This window comes from Oncorhynchus masou, chromosome 26 (genome assembly GCF_036934945.1).
Source record: "Oncorhynchus masou masou isolate Uvic2021 chromosome 26, UVic_Omas_1.1, whole genome shotgun sequence".
NCBI classification, from domain to species: Eukaryota; Metazoa; Chordata; class Actinopteri; order Salmoniformes; family Salmonidae; genus Oncorhynchus; species Oncorhynchus masou.
Window position 1 is genome coordinate 22,421,880 of NC_088237.1, and position 16,529 is coordinate 22,438,408.

The window sequence follows — 16,529 nt, forward strand, 5'->3', positions numbered from 1 at the left end:
ACAGGGGGTACCAGTACTGAGTTAATGTGCGGGGGCACCGGTGTCGAGTTAATTGAGGTAATATGCATGTACGTAGAGTTATTAAAATGACTATGCATAGATAATAACAGAGTAGCAGCATTGTTCCAGAGGGAGGGGGGAGTTAAATAGTCTGGGAATCCATTTGATTAGCTGTTCAGGAGTCTTATGGCTTGGGGGCAGAAGCTATTTAGGAGCCTCTGGGACCTAGACCTAAAACAGTTTTTCCTTTGTCATTATGAGGTAATTTGTGTAAATTGATAGGGGGGAAAACTATTTAATCCATTTCAGAATAAGGCTGTAACTTAACAAAATGTGGAAAAAGTCAAGGGGTCTGAATACTTTCCGAAAGCACTGTACCTGACGTGGAATAGAGTTCCATGTAGCAATGGCTCTACATAGTACTGTGCACCTCCCATAGTCTGTTCTTGACTTGGGGACTGTGAAGAGACCTCTGGTGGCATGTCTTTTGGGGTATGCATGGGTGTCTGAGCTGTGTGCTAGTAGTTTAAACAGACACCTCGGTGCATTCAGCATGTCATGGATATTATTAATGTTTGCTCTCTGTGTACATTTAAGGGCCCTGTTCTGAGCCAATTGTAATTTTCTGAGGTCCCTCTTTGTGGCAACTGACCACACGACTGAACAGTAGTACAAGAGCGACATAATTAGGGCCTGTAGGACCTACCTTGTTGATAGTGTTGTTAAAAAGGCAGAGCAGCACTTTATTATGGACAGACTTCTCCCCATTTTAGCTACTGTTGTATCAACATGTTTTGACCATGACAGTTTACAATCCAGGGTTACTCCAAGTAGTTTAGTCACCTCAATTTGATCAATTTCCACATGGTTTATTACAAGATTTAGTTGAGGTTTAGGGTTTAGTGAATGGTTTGTCCCAAATACAATGTTTTTAGTTTTTGAAATATTTAGGACTAACTTATTCCTTGTCACCCATTCTTAAACTAATTGCAGCTCTATGTTAAGTGTTGCAGTGATTTCACTTGCTGTAGTAGCTGTATAGTGCTGAGTCATCCACATACATACACACTGGCTTTACTCAAAGTCAGTGGCATATCAGTAGCAAATATTGAAAAAGAAGGGGCCTAGACAGCTACCCTGGGAATTATGTTGGAGAGGAAGCATCTGTGTTCTGTTAGACAGGTAACTCTTTATCCACAATATCGCAGGGGGTGTAAAGCCATAACACATACAGTGCCTTGCGAAAGTATTCGGCCCCCTTGAACGTTGCGACCTTTTGCCACATTTCAGGCTTCAAACATAAAGATATAAAACTGTATTTTTTTGTGAAGAATCAACAAGTGGGACACAATCATGAAGTGGAACGGCATTTATTGGATATTGAAAACCTTTTTTAACAAATCAAAAACTGAAAAATTGGGCGTGAAAAATGATTCAGCCCCCTTAAGTTAATACTTTGTAACGCCACCTTTTGCTGCGATTACAGCTGTAAGTCGCTTGGGGTATGTCTCTATCAGTTTTGCACATCGAGAGACTGAAATTTTTTCCCATTCCTCCTTGCAAAACAGCTCGAGCTCAGTGAGGTTGGATGGAGAGCATTTGTGAACAGCAGTTTTCAGTTCTTTCCACAGATTCTCGATTGGATTTAGGTCTGGACTTTGACTTGGCCATTCTAACACCTGGATATGTTTATTTTTTAACCATTCCATTGTAGATTTTGCTTTATGTTTTGGATCATTGTCTTGTTGGAAGACAAATATCCGTCCCAGTCTCACGTCTTTTGCAGACTCCATCAGGTTTTTTTCCATAATGGTCCTGTATTTGGCTCCATCCATCTTCCCATCAATTTTAACCTTCTTCCCTGTCCCTGCTGAAGAAAAGCAGGCCCAAACCATGATGCTGCCACCACCATGTTTGACAGTGGGGATGGTGTGGTCAGGGTGATGAGCTGTGTTGCTTTTACGCCAAACATAACGTTTTGCATTGTTGCCAAAAAGTTCAGTTTTGGTTTCATCCGACCAGAGCACCTTCTTCCACATGTTTGGTGTGTCTCCCAGGTGGCTTGTGGCAAACTTTAAACGACCATGTGATCATGGGCCTCTTGGCTGCATCTCTGATCAGTCTTCTCCTTGTATGAGCTGAAAGTTTAGAGGGATGGCCAGGTCTTGGTAGATTTGCAGTGGTCTGATACTCCTTCCATTTCAATATTATTGCTTGCACAGTGCTCCTTGGGATGTTTAAAGCTTGGGAAATCTTTTTGTATCCAAATCCGGCTTTAAACATCTTCACAACAGTATCTCGGACCTGCCTGGTGTGTTCCTTGTTCTTCATGATGCTCTCTGCGCTTTTAACGGACCTCTGAGACTATCACAGTGCAGGTGCATTTATACGGAGACTTGATTACACACAGGTGGATTGTATTTATCATCATTAGTCATTTAGGTCAACATTGGATCATTCAGAGATCCTCACTGAACTTCTGGAGAGAGTTTGCTGCACTGAAAGTAAAGGGGCTGAATTATTTTGCACGCCCAATTTTTCAGTTTTTGATTTGTTAAAAAAGTTTGAAATATCCAATAAATGTCGTTCCACTTCATGATTGTGTCCCACTTGTTGTTGATTCTTCACAAAAAAAATACAGTTTTATATCTTTATGTTTGAAGCCTGAAATGTGGCAAAAGATCGCAAAGTTCAAGGGGGCCGAATACTTTCGCAAGGCACTGTACGTTTTTCCGGCAGCAGACTATGATCGATAATGTCAAATGCAGCACTGAAGTCTAACAAAACAGCTCCCACAATCATTTTATTATCAATTTATCTCAGCCAATCGTCAGTCATTTGTGCAAGTGCTTGTTGAACGTCCTTCCCTATAAGCAGGCTGAAAGTCTTGTCAATTTGTTTACAGTAAAATAGATCCATCATGGGCTGTGATCAGCTGACCTGGTCAATAAGTGAATTCAAACAATGGTGAGTGCAGCAGTCAGTATGTTTGACCAGGCGAATATTCTGCATCAATAAATCAATTCAAGATGTAACTCATCGCTTTAGAACACCATTTGCTTGTAATCCAGGAATTGTCCATGGCTATAATACACTTATTCATTTCCAATAATCAACAGCCCTTACAAGAATAAAGACTACAACGAACCAATAAAGTTGAATTAAGGGGGAACTGATTGGCAATTAGCACTTTAGAGGACCCATAGTGATGTAGAGTACCCTATCCTGGCCAAACAATGGGGAAAGATTTTAAATCACGCTCATCCAGGGGGTATATTGACTCCTCTGAAGGCAGCTTATTGAGAAAGGCTATTGATTTGTCATTTTCTGAAGACTAGAGGTGGCTCAAGGTAAAGCATGTGTGCTACATTTAGAATGATCAATCTGTGGATGACTTGTGCCTGGTCAAAAACTCATCCATGCATCCATTAAACATTAGCTTTTTATCTAGGCTACTCTATATCAATTTCATTTGTCAAGAACTCCACATACAGCACCTGAGGAATTGATAATGTGCAGGTGTGAAAGATACATGATATTGGATCTTGTCTACTTCTACCTGAAAGGATAGACGTATTTTTTTAATGTCTGATTTCTTGGTGTGGTCAGCGTTTTCACACAGGGTCTATTTTCCAAACATTTCTGAAAGTTTCAGCGTTACTTTTTCCCGTCAAACCAAATATGGCCTCCCCCTTGCGGTCTCTTTTGGATATAGAGTAAGACATTCTGTAAAGTACAATTACCGATGGTGATCTGACTGACGCAGCTGTAAAAGGTTCCCGTTCCAGTGGAGACGTTGTAACTGCCACTGCTTGGCTCACGGTCTGGAAAGACAACATCATCATTGGTTGCCCTTGATCAGAGCCACTCTCACATCACACTCAACCTTCAAGAACATGTTTATTTTCCCCAGATAATCTGGATTTATCCCATGCAAGGTCACACACAGTAGTCGATTTACTGCTTTAGAGTTTCTTGGAGAACATTTTTGTGTTTTAGAACAGAAGACAAAAACGCCCCCATCAGTTTGATTAGCTAAATCTTGCCAGAGGCTGCTGAAACGTACTAAATAAATAACGTCTGTTTTTGGATGACTTTTGTGTCTGGGTTGGGGAAAGTGATGCAATATAATCAATACTGTACTCAGAGATACATGATTCCTTTAATTCAGGAGGATGTTTGTTGTTGCCACTGAAAATGGACTGAAAACAGTTTTGCCTAACTATCCAATGTGTATTTAAAGTAAAGGCACACTAGATAGGTCCTAAATTGCAATAATGTCTCCACGTCCACTACAAGACCTATGTCGAGTCAGACTGCTCAAAAGATGCAATGGTCATTCATTAGCCAAAAAGGCATTAACATTTTGGAAACGTTACTAATTATATTGAGGGGAAAGGGTGCCAACATTTACAAAAAATGACTTAGGCCTACTTCAGATAACATGATGCAAAAGGTTTAAAAAGACACATCTTGTATTTCCACACTTGGTGTCACATTGGAATACTGGTGTGCATGCATGTCAATGACTCCATAATGGATGAATGTGAATAGGGAGCAGTTTTGCTGGCTACGATTATGAGGGTCACCCAGTCAAATAAAACATTAACCCTGAAACCTATGGCTGATGAGCTGAGAAATAACCAATTAAATCTGGGTCATCAAGGGAAATGAAAATGTTAACGTTTTATTAACTCTAAGAGTTGGCCTATAGAAAAACAATCACATTTAGGCTTCATCAGGACTATACATGATTAATATTAAGCCTCTGTGTGCTTGCTTATGGCTGTTCTTAAATTGTTAATTTAAAGTTAGTGTGGAATGTTAGTGTAAATTGTAGTACACTGTACATTTTGCTACATTGTATCACCACCCATGCACCAACACTTATCTACAGAATCAGATATAAGCGCTCCTGTGTAAAGGGGTATTCGTTTGTTTTCAATAATCTATTGTCGCCTACTTTGAAAACCTTACAATAAAAAATATACAATGCTGTCTTTGGACTTTACCTGCTGTGGAACAGGAGGATAGCCGCGTGTCTGTCGCCAGTGCTGGGCTTCCAGGACACACCCGTTCCGTTTCATCCTGAGATTGCAGACAAACAATATGTTCATTGACGTCTCCAGTTTTACATGCCCGTTGCTGCTCGGTCCCCCCGTTGCATATCCCTGGTTGAATCCTCATACCCTTGTTGAGCTGACGAACCAACCGAACATCAGTCCCAGAACAGTCATGATCCACGAGCATCATCACCAGCAAGTTCAATTCAAAGCCTGGGATATGTTAGCCAGACTACATGTCTCGAGCACACGTGTAGGTAATATTTTAATGACTATAAATAAATACAGATCCTAGCCTACAACTACTCAGGGTATATAACGTTTTATTATGTATAATTTAGTTTGCCAGTCTGGTATCGTCCACCCTGACTTCGTCCTTCCAGAAAGCTTGGAGAATACGGTCTATGGATTTAGCAGTGGGCGAGGAGTTTGGGACAGGCGTGGTTTTCATGCACGTCATCCAGGTGGCACCCTGCCACACTCTCCTGAGTGATCATAGGCTGCAGATCAATAGATGGACGTGTTCCTACAGCAAGAGACTTACAAAAGATGCATCTTTATAAGTTAACCATGAGTGTAGCATATTGCTGTAGCCTAAGCCCATTAAATATATTTGAACCTTGGAGGCATTTTCTGATTAAGCACACAACCTTTTATTGAAAAGTAGCCTACATTTGACTGACATCAAATAACAAATTATGTAGCATATAGCACATTGTGTGTATAATGCTATTATAAAACAATATGGCGGCATTAAGTAGCCTATTTTAATTTCACTAGTTCTAATGCCAGTGTTTGAGTTTTCACCCGAAATGATACGGTTGGGATAGGGATAACGTAACCCGTGATATCACTCTGAGGGTGTCTCAGGTGGAGTTGGGAAATACACAAAAATAGGACAAATAATTATAAGCACCCACCAAATTATTCTTGTTGTAGATCTGTGGTTACATGCAATTACGGACTCTCTCAAAGAGGGGATTATCCTGCACAAAATGTCTACATAAAAATGTATGAATGAGTCAGCAGTCAAATATAAGTAGATTAATGCATCACACATCAACTCTAAATTGTGGATGGTTTGCATGGTACAGTGAGTACAGATGGCTTTTATCATTAACACAGATAAACACCTAGGTGCTGAGCTGGTCCACAGCATCTTTCAGCACTGTCAGATTGTGCTATAACCTTGAGTCTCAATATTTTAGTCAGGATTTCACATTGGAGGGAGCTGTTTATTATGCAACTGTTCCAAAACACTTATGCAATCAAATTTTCAGATGATTCTACCAATGAGGAATACCAGTGTTTATCGACCTGTGGAGTGGTGTCATCAAATTGGTATAATCCTGGATCACCAGGAACTGATCTTTGGTGTTCAACAGGATATCTACAACACAACTGTCGTGATCAAACCAAATCAAATTGTATTGGTCACATACACGTGTTTACCAGATGTTATTGCGGGTGTAGTGAAATGCTTGTGAGTTTGATATGATCCACAACCAATCCATATCCTAAAATGTCCATGTGAATTTCCTTTGTAATAAGAGGTTAATGAGCAAATCTACTTATGGCATCTAGGCTAAGGTCAAGGTCTTTTGGGTCAAGAAGACAAATGTTGTTTCCATGTGTCTGCTCCACCCTTCAGTTTCATGTAGTACAGAATGACTACATGAATGATATGATATAGCAGCTTCTGCCACCCTGTACAGCTTAAAAGCACGATGTTGACTCCTGCAAGTTTGTTAAAATAAATTGTTGGCTACTTGCACTTAAAGAGTCCTTTAAAAACTAGGCTAAAACTTTTCGGTGCAGCGGATGAAAAGTATGTGCATTATATGCTTGCTCAGATGCTGTGAAGTGGAATCTCAGCTAAATCGATGTCTAAAACAATCATGGAGGTATCTAAAATAGATTTTCAGCTTGGGCATAAAAAATGAATTTATAGGACACAGTTTGCATTGCAACATCTTTAAAACAGGAAAAATGTGGAGTATGTTTAATCATTTTTGTGTGTGTGTGTGTTTATCAACTTTGGGTGGAAAAGCTCCTCAGCAAAGCACAGAACTGTGGAGGAAGGCCCTCTGGCCCAGGGGAAATAGCCCAGATCCGTCAGGTCATTACTCATAGGCCGATATCCTCAATGCCGTGTTCTACATTCACAAACATAAGATGAAGGACCCGGGGACTTGAAGTTAGGGTTTCGCCTTTGCAGGGAACTTCTGCAAGTATCCCTCGCTTTACCTTCACATCTTTCAATGTAAAAGGGTGAAAAATAAAGAAAAGTTAGAGCTGGGCTGTTTTAAAGGGCCAGTGCAGTCAAAAACCTGATTTTCCTGTGTTTATATGCTATTTCTACACTATGAGGTTGAAATAATACTGTGAGATTGTGAAAATTATGATAATGCCCTTTTAGTGTAAGAGCTGTTTGAAAAGGCCGCCTGAAATTTCAGCAGGTTTTGCATGGGTGGAGTTTTGGCTTTCCTCCAGGTGGTAAAGTTAATAGACCAAAAACAAACAATGTTCCAAACCTCTCTGCCAATAACAGCTAGTTTTCAGGTAACATATCCTGCTGTATTGGGCCTTTAAGGGTTGAGGGATGGTCTCCCTCACCCAGATTAAGCCTAGTCCTGGACTTAAAGCGTGCTCAATGGAGAATCTCCAAGTAAAGTATTTTTTAAATTCAGGACTAGTAGTCTAAATCTTTGGCTGGAAAACCATCCTTTAATGTTTGGCAGATTATGCTGCCACATGCTTTGCTTCTCTTATGCTGAATTCAGTCAGTACTTCACATATCAGTGTCTACGCTCTTAGAACCAAAAATGGTTCTACCTGGAACCGAAAAGGGTTCCTCTATGGGGACAGCCAAAGAACCCTTTTGGAACCCTTTTTTCTAAGAGTGTATTTCACACAATTACATTCAATGTTATTATTCACCACGAAACAGTTAACTCTCTTCAAAGTACATTTTGAAGAGACTGTTTGGGGTCACTAGCAGCTGCACTGTCACACCATCAGACCCATAAAGAGTGGGATAAGTTTACCTGTCATTTCTGTGAAACACAATTCATAATTTCTGATGAGCTACAACATTATCATAGTCATTTGATATGAATGAAACAAGACTATGGGTTCCTCTTATGTCGAAAAGGGACATATGTCGGTCACTTATATCTGGAAACCTGGCTGTTCCCATAGTACAGCTTCAGTAAAAGGCAACCTGACACTAAATGTGTGTGTATGTGTGTTTGTGTCAAGGTGAGAAACGATCAATGTCAGTCGCTTCACAACAAGCAGCTGCATGAAAACAGCAGTGTCTTTTGTTTGTTTGAGTTGTACTAGGCCTCACTACACAGCTGCACGTCTTCATTTCACTCACCAAGTAGCCTAAAGTGCCTCCTTACAGCCAAAGAGTATAGTCTAGATACAGAAAGAGGCCCAGAAGCCATCATCCTTGAAGCTGGAAAACTAAGCAGTCACAGCTTCTTTGGCTAGCTCAGCCAAACAGTACAAAAGACATGTGACCATGTCAAGCTGCAGAACATGTGTAGTACAAGTTGTTGTGTTGGAAACTTTGACAAGAAACTTTGTTGTAGTTATTGTGTTTGAATTGAATCTGAATCTTATTAGCCACATCAACACAACACTTATGAAAGCCAGTCGTTAGGATGGAGTAGCCCACACACATCAAGCAGGAACCCGTGTGTTACCTAAGAAGAGAGAGACAGAGAGGTGGACTCATCGTTGCCTTTCTATTTGGGTTCACGTGTCTGCAATATGAGGGCATGTTCCACTAAGGCTGTGCGGAGTGCTGACTCAGAGGCTTCCTTCCTCACACTCTCTCTCTGGCAGCAGGGGGTGGGGTTATGCCGGTGAGTAGATGCATAAATAGGCCATGGTGCATGATTCCCACTAAACAGATCTCCAAGGCTATCTGTAGCATGACAGATTCCCACTAAACAGATCTTCAAGGCTATCTGTAGCATGACAGATTCCCACTAAACAGATCTCCAAGGCTATCTGCAGCAAGTAAATGCTGTGTGCCATAGGTTATGAACACGCTTTTGCACATAGCCTACCACCAGGTACTACAGTATGACACTCGTGCCTCTTGTATTGTCATTCAGCAGAGTGATCTTGGAGTGGAATAGGTCTATTGGTATTTCTGAATGATGAGAGCTCGCACTTGTATGTGTTAGCAATAGTGCATTTTTACATTCATGCTAAGACGCAATCATTACCTTGCTCAGTTTGTCTATAAAACACTGTTAATTTTGTAACATTTCTACCGTGTCACCATCTTGAAAGTATCACGTTCGGTGTTCTCGAAAGTGCCCTCATGCACTATTTTACCTGTGTAGTGAGCAGACATTTTTTGGGCTACGTTTTTTGTAAATTAAAATTCCATGACCATTATACACTGAGTGTACAAAACATAAAATCTTCGAGGCATGGTACTCCACTAGGTGTTGAAAGCGTTCCACAGGGATGCTGGCCCATGTTGACTCCAACGCTTCCCACAGTTCTATCAAGTTGGCTGGATGTCCTTTGGGTGGTGGACCATTTTTGATACACACAGGAAACTGTTGAGCGTGAAAAACCCAGCAGCATTACAGTTCTTTACACTCAAACCATGTTGCATGGCACCTACAACCATACCCATTCAAAAACACTTAAATATTTTCTCTTGCCTCTTCACCCTGTGAGTGGCACACACACAATCCCTGTCTTAATTTTCTCAAGGCTTAAAAATCCTTCTTTAATCTGTCTTCTCCATTTCTTTTACTCTGACTGAAGTGGATTTAACAGCTGACATCAATAAGGGATCATAGCTTTCACCTGGATTCACCTGGTCAGTCTTTCATGGAAATAACAGAAGAAGTTCATAATGTTTTGTAGACTCAGTGTATGTGTTGATGTCATTTAAAAAAAAATGTATCTTATTTTCTCAGAGGAGAAAAGCATGCAAGCAATTATGTACATATAATTTGTAATTTGCTAGTGGAGAAGGAGTCTAATTTTATGCAAGCAATTTGTTTTCAAGTTTCCTCTCCTCACCTCCTCGATTACCTTTAGACTTCTTCAAAAGGAGGCAAGGAGAGGAAGGAGGGAGTGGACGTATGGAATCGAGGAAATCCAATTGAGAAAAGGCCAAGGAGGCATCAAGAGAGGAGAGAGGACGTGAGGAATCGAGGAAAGATTAATTGAGAAACACACAATGTCCTAACGCTCTCTATGTGTGTATTGTGATTCTAGTGCCCTCTAGTGCCAGTGCAGGCCTAGGCCCGACACCTGTTGCTCCGTACCTACAGCCTGACCAGCTGCATCGAGCAGGTCCTGACTCACAGGAATGCATTCTAAGTGGTACCTCCTCCTTCCAGAGGAGGTTGGTGAGAGGAGCTACAGGAGGACATGCTCATTGTAATGGCTGGAATGGAATACATGCAAGTGTACAGTATATGGACAGCACATGTTAGACTCAGCTCCATTTATTCCATTCCAGTCATTAAAATGAGTCCGTCCTCCTATAGCTCCTTCCACCAGGCTCCCCATTCCCTTCATAACCTCAGGATGCAGTACTGGCCAGTCATTGATCACATGATCAGCTGTTAGTTTGTCTGTGAATGAGAATTGGTTATCAATCATGAGTTAAATTATCACGAGACTGAGACAAAGATAGTGAGATCTGTCTTTGTGTCAGTCACTCATGCTTTCTTTTACTAAACAATGCAGCATAACTGTCAGTCACTGTCTCACCTGGAATATATGTTAGCTGGAAACATGTGAATGAAGAACCTGTTAGTACATTCTGAAATAATAAATATAGTATTTTGAAAACTCACCTAAGCAGTTGATATGTTATTAGATACAAGGACCCCACTGGGCACAGATTTCAAATCAACATCAATTCCATGTTTGTTCAACGTGATTTTATTGAAATGACGTGGAAACAACGTTGATTCAACCAGTGTGTGCCCTGTGAGAAGAGGCAGAGAGACGTGAGTCAGATTAACATGAATTGTTATAATTTGGTAATGACAGAGGTCATACATCCGGGTTTTGACATTGACTGATATATTATAGGACAAGAGTGCTGTCTGTGGTCTCTTCTGCTTCTATGGAAGACGAGAGTGGTAAGATACTGTTTGTGCTGTTGTATTACACTACCACCACTAGATGGCGGAGTTGTCAGCAGTATGGTGTGTTCTGTCCAGACTTGAGCCCGAGGTGTCACAGTTAGGAAGAAGTGAAGCAAACACTCATGCTGATAACCACTACACTTGACTAGCCTGTTTTCCTTCTATACTAATAACCACCATACTGTGACTAGTCTGGTTTCTAGGCAACAGAGCAAGTCTGTTCGTGGTTAGTTAGGCAATCTTCTTGTTTACATTTCACTCAGACGAGAGATTTACAACCTCCACCTGACGTTTTGTTCTGGAGCACCATAAAACTTTAGTACTGCACTCTGCCTGGGTGATCAGTTTAGAACGGATACAAACCCTGCCTATCCCAGTAACCAAGAGGAAACCCAGTCAGTGTTCTGAGAGTTCTGCCCTGGTTATCGAGTGGAGCAGACGCCTAAGTCACAATGAGCTAGACTTCCTGATCACAAGGCAGGGGTGTGAGGGGCAGGATGTGGGTATGTGAGACTGTTGTCACGTACACACACAGACCCAATTCAAACCCTTTACATGTGCACCTTTAATTTATTTCCTCTTTCCTCTAGGTAAGTCATCTGCAGATCTCACACAATCGAATGGGTGTAAGCAAGGGTTCTGTTGTATAGCTTTCACCCATCCAGTCATATCAGATCATTGATTACCTCAAGGCAATATGGAGTCTTTTTTACTTGAGATCTCAAATTGATATGGTTATAGAGAAATATCTGTTGATATATGGGTAGTGAGGTAACAAGAGTTCAGACTTTGACTCACAGGGAGTCTACCTGTCCAGGCTCACCCAGTGGTTAAATGACACATGCTCATCTGTGGTAATGGCAGCTACAGTGCCTTCAGAAAGCATTCAAACCCTTGAGTTTTTCCATATTTTGTTGTGTTACAGCCTGAATTTAAATAGATTAAATTGAGATTTTGTGTCATGGGCCTACACACAATACCCCATAATGTCAAAGTGGAATTGTTTTTTGGACTCACTCTGTGTGCGATAATAGTGTCTAACATGATTTTTGAATGACTACCTCATCTCTGTACCCCACACATGCACTGAGTGTACAAAACATTAACTCTACAAGGTGTCAAAAGCGTTCCACAGGGATAGTGGCCCATGTTGACTCCAATGCTTCCCACTCATGTATGACTAGTTGTGCATTCTTTTATAGGTCCTTGGGTGCAAATATTGTACTGGACTGTCAGTTGACTAACTGTAGCCCGCCTGTTGCTCTACACAGTTGGCTGGAAGTCCTTTAGGTCGTGGACCATTCTTGATACACACAGAAAACGGTTGAGCATGAAAAACCCAACAGCGTTGCAGTTCTTGACACACCCAAACCGGTGTGCCTGGCACCTACTACCATAACCTGTTCAAATGCACATAAATATTTTGTCTTGCGAATTCACCCTCTATATGGCACACATACACAATCCATGTCTCAATTGTCTCAAGGCATAAAAAATCCTTCCTTAACCTGTCTCCTCCATCTACACTGATTGAAGTGGATTCAACAGTTAATCAATAAGGGGTCATTCACCTGGATTCCCCTGGTCATTCTATGTCATGGAAAGAGCAGGTGTTCCTAATGATTTGTGCACTCAGTGTATACATGTAGTAAGTGGTGATATAATAATAACGCTTTATGAGAGAGACATGTAGGTGTTATTGCTCCACCAATCCGTAAGAGGACTGTCTCTGCACACAGACACAACAAACACACACAGTGTCCTGAGGGTGATTCTATCCCCATCCTGCTCTCACTCTGCCTGATTACTGTAATCAGTAATTATGTTAAGAGAGGGATTGGCTCCAAGCAGCCCAGTCTGGTGCATTAGGACTGTTCCATCAGTCAAGACAATGCATGGGCGATAATGTTTTCTGAATACTAATTCTAGACTGACATTTTGGGACACAGACAGAAGCCAGACAGAACTATGATGTCACCTTATGGACAGTTTGGCACGAGGGCTTTTGTTACACAGGTTAATGTCTCCATCAGACACACTTCTGGGGACAGAGACAGAGAGAAGCCAGACAGAGCTGTGATAAAGTTACCTTGATGATAGTTGGGGACACATGCTTTTGAAAACAACCACCAGAATGGACATACTTAACTCATTAATAACACGAGCAATGGTACATTTTTATTGCAATAATTATTATTTCACACACACACATACAGTTTGTTTCAGAAACAAACAGCTGTGGTCACATTTAGAGTCAGCTATAGTGCAGTACAGTACAGTAACATCACTGGGACAGACAGACAGCTGGTTTACAGTGAAGACAAATGCTTTTATTCTTTAAGGCCTGGTGGTGTAAGTAACACTACAGCTGTGGACATCCTCAGTCCTGGGGACGGTATTGAGCACAGTTATACCCCACCAGTATAGCAGAAGCGTTTCCGCACACTAAGTATCAGAGAATCTAGTCTGGGCAGAAAGGATTCTGCTAGACTGGGAAGGGGTGCAGGAAGGGCAAGGAGGCAGCTCTCATTCAGGATGGAGGGGGGGAGGAATGGGAGAGAATGGAGAGAAATAGAAAGATAGAGAGATCACTTGGTCATACTCTTCACCAGCTCCAGCTCTTCAATGGGCCTCCATTTCTGGTTGATACTGACCAGCTGCAGTTGGGAGAAAACCACACCCACTTACACAACAACAACAATAACACTATCGGTCATAGGTTACTACAAATACTCACCAGCGTTGGGGTCAATTCCATTTAGATTTAGTCAATTGACAAAGTCAAGTAAAAGTTCAAGTTCCAGTTTTCCTCATTGCTTGATTAGAATTACAGTCTCAGTCAACTTCCTGAATTGACAAAATTGAAATGGAATTGACACCAACCCTGCTGCTTCCCACTACATCCACAGTCAATCAATCCCACAGGGCATCAACTCATCCCCACTGCATCTGCCTCCTTTATCAATAGGTCCCCTTGCAAAGAATCAACTGTGAATACAGATGTTTAGATAACAGTTGAAATTACTTTTAGATGACAGTAGAAATGGGAGATGTCCCGCCCCCCGATGGGTGCCCAGCCCTTTATGGTAAGTTATAGTCCTACTTGGCTATGTTGCTCTGTTGTGTGACTCAGCAGAATAGAGGAGGAACCACTGCATTGGCACACAACCTATACCCATAACATTACCCACAGAGTGGTCTCAATACCCATACCAATATCAATATCAACTTAGAGTGGTCCTCTATCAGAAATAACTAGGCATATGAAGAGGGTTCATAATGTAAAGCATACACAGCACACTAATTAAGCCTAAAAAAGCAAGAACATGTCAATACTAACAGTAAGAAATAGACAGACATAAAAAGTGTTTATAATGTTATCAATCACCTTCTGTGGTTTAGATGGGTCCAGTCTCTCCCAGGGTTCAGGGTTTGTGCTTTTATTTAAACTGAAAGAAAGTTAGAGAAATGATTAAAACAGAATAAATCTCTGCCTGCTATGCCAGGGTTTGTCTTTATCGAAATATAAAGTTAAAGGGGCAGGCTTGTCAGAGACTGATAAACAAATTCACTTAATGAAATCAGCATGTGACTACAGTTAAAGCTAGATCATACCAGGTTATAACTTCAAGTTTCTAATCGTACCCATTACTAGAAACACAAGGAAATAGCCACACAAGGAAATATAATGCACATGCAAATAAGAAAAAATGCTTTTATTTGGGTCCAGGAAGGCCAGGTTTATTTGGGTCCAGGAAGCCATAACAATGTACAACAAATACATGATAAAATACATCAAATCTCACATGACATCCTTCTTTGTAAATAGGAAGTAGAGTGAGGTAGAGGTGGCTCCTACAGCAGCCAATGCCACAATGCCGATCAGAGGAATGAGCTGGGAGAGAGAAACAGGTAGCTGTCAGGATAAGGGCCTCATACGTGGATAGCATGGTTGGTCCTAACTCTGTTTGAGAATTGGGTTCTACATACTTTAATTCAGGAAGCAAGGGAAATGGAAGTCCCATAAATAAATACAACTTAAATTATTTATTTGTAATTTAATTTAAACTCTTGCAGGGAATAACCTTGCTAGGATAGGAATAACGAATGACCTTCATCAGAAACCATAAAAACACATATAAGAAATAGAGAGAAACTCACCTCTTTCCTCTTCCTCAGCATCTGAATAAATCCAGACTTCATTTTTATTTTCAAATTCCCTTCAGGTATTTAAAAGAAAACACTTAAGATTGTTTTAAATGATTGAGTCGAATATTAATCTGGTAACAAGTATTATTCTGTCTAGCAAATATTTAATCTGTGTAGGTCCATCCTATAAGGCAACAGGTCTATAGATGCTGTCCGTCTCACCTGCTGCCGCCAGAGTCCCAAGGTCCTTGTGAGCAGAGCATCCTGATCGTCTATTGAAGTAGGCTGCTATCCGACCAGAGGTGATACGAGTTGTAAAGCACTTAGACATTTTCGCTTTTGAAATCCTTCACAGTGTTTCAATTGGCCAGAGGTTGTTCAACTTTCCTCTGTGATGTTCGCCCCCCTGTGGTTTCAAATGTTCAATGAAAATGTCAAGTGCATTTCTGTTGCACGTTTTCTGAGCGTCCTGAAAGCAGAGAACTCTTTCATGTAAATATAATTGTTAGAACCATTTTGATAGAAAATAAAATGTGTTTAAATTGTGTATGAAATGTAAAGAGACTATTATTTAGGGAAAAGAAATATGTTTAGAAAACCCTTATATTTTGATTATTGTGACACCTGATGGTTACCTGTACTGGGCCAACAAATGAATATGTTGCAGTCAGTCATTGATAGACACCAAGCAAACACATCGATTTGAACTACACTGAACAGAAATATAAACTCAACGTTTAAAGTGTTGGTCTCATGTTTCATGAGTTGAAATAAAAACTCCCAGAAATGTTCTAGTCTGCACAATTTGTTTACATTTAAGTGACATTTCTCCTTTGCCAAGATAATCCATTGACAGGTCTTTATGAAACTGATTAAACACCATGCTCATTACACAGGTGCACCTTGTGCTGGGGACAATAAAAGGCCACTTTAAAATGTGCAGTTTTGTCACACAACACAATACCACAGGTGTCTCAAGTTTTGAGGGAGCGTGCAAACGGAATGCTGACTGCCAGAGGGGAGAGGGGTGTATTTCTGTCTGTAATAAAGTGATTTTTTACATTCATGCTAAGACGCAATCATTACCATGCTCAGTTTGTCTATAAAACACTGTTAATTTTGTAACATTTCTACCGTGTCACCATCTTGAAAGTATCACGTTCGGTGTTCTCGA

At 40.8% G+C, this 16,529-nt stretch overlaps 2 protein-coding genes across 4 annotated transcripts in view; both read right to left on the reverse strand.

Moving 5' to 3' along the window:
* Positions 1–5,438, reverse strand: part of LOC135515040 (anoctamin-4-like) — a 44,763-nt gene extending 39,325 nt beyond the window's left edge. Inside the window, exons 1-3 of one of the 2 annotated variants that reach the window (XM_064938846.1) lie at positions 5,190–5,438; positions 5,013–5,088; positions 3,744–3,824 (exon numbers count right to left, since the gene is read on the reverse strand). In XM_064938846.1, coding sequence (XP_064794918.1) covers positions 3,744–3,824; positions 5,013–5,088; positions 5,190–5,237 — 205 coding nt within the window. In that variant the 5' untranslated portion in view covers positions 5,238–5,438. Of the gene's footprint in view, positions 1–3,743; positions 3,825–5,012 lie in introns of both variants that reach the window. The other variant, XM_064938845.1, reaches the window with a different exon arrangement.
* Positions 5,439–13,362: 7,924 nt separating this feature from the next.
* LOC135515041 (normal mucosa of esophagus-specific gene 1 protein-like) lies at positions 13,363–15,685 on the reverse strand. Of its 2 annotated transcripts, none has more exons than XM_064938848.1 (5): positions 15,578–15,685; positions 15,368–15,426; positions 15,013–15,101; positions 14,595–14,655; positions 13,363–13,863 (listed from the first exon to the last, which is right to left on the reverse strand). In XM_064938848.1, the coding sequence occupies exons 2-5, from the start codon at positions 15,407–15,409 to the stop codon at positions 13,795–13,797; spliced, it is 261 nt and encodes an 86-aa protein (XP_064794920.1). In that variant the 5' UTR covers positions 15,410–15,426; positions 15,578–15,685; the 3' UTR covers positions 13,363–13,794. The 2 variants fall into 2 exon arrangements, with proteins under 2 accessions (XP_064794920.1, XP_064794921.1); XM_064938849.1 differs by having other exon boundaries at positions 15,368–15,388; positions 15,578–15,657.
* Positions 15,686–16,529: the final 844 nt, after the last annotated feature.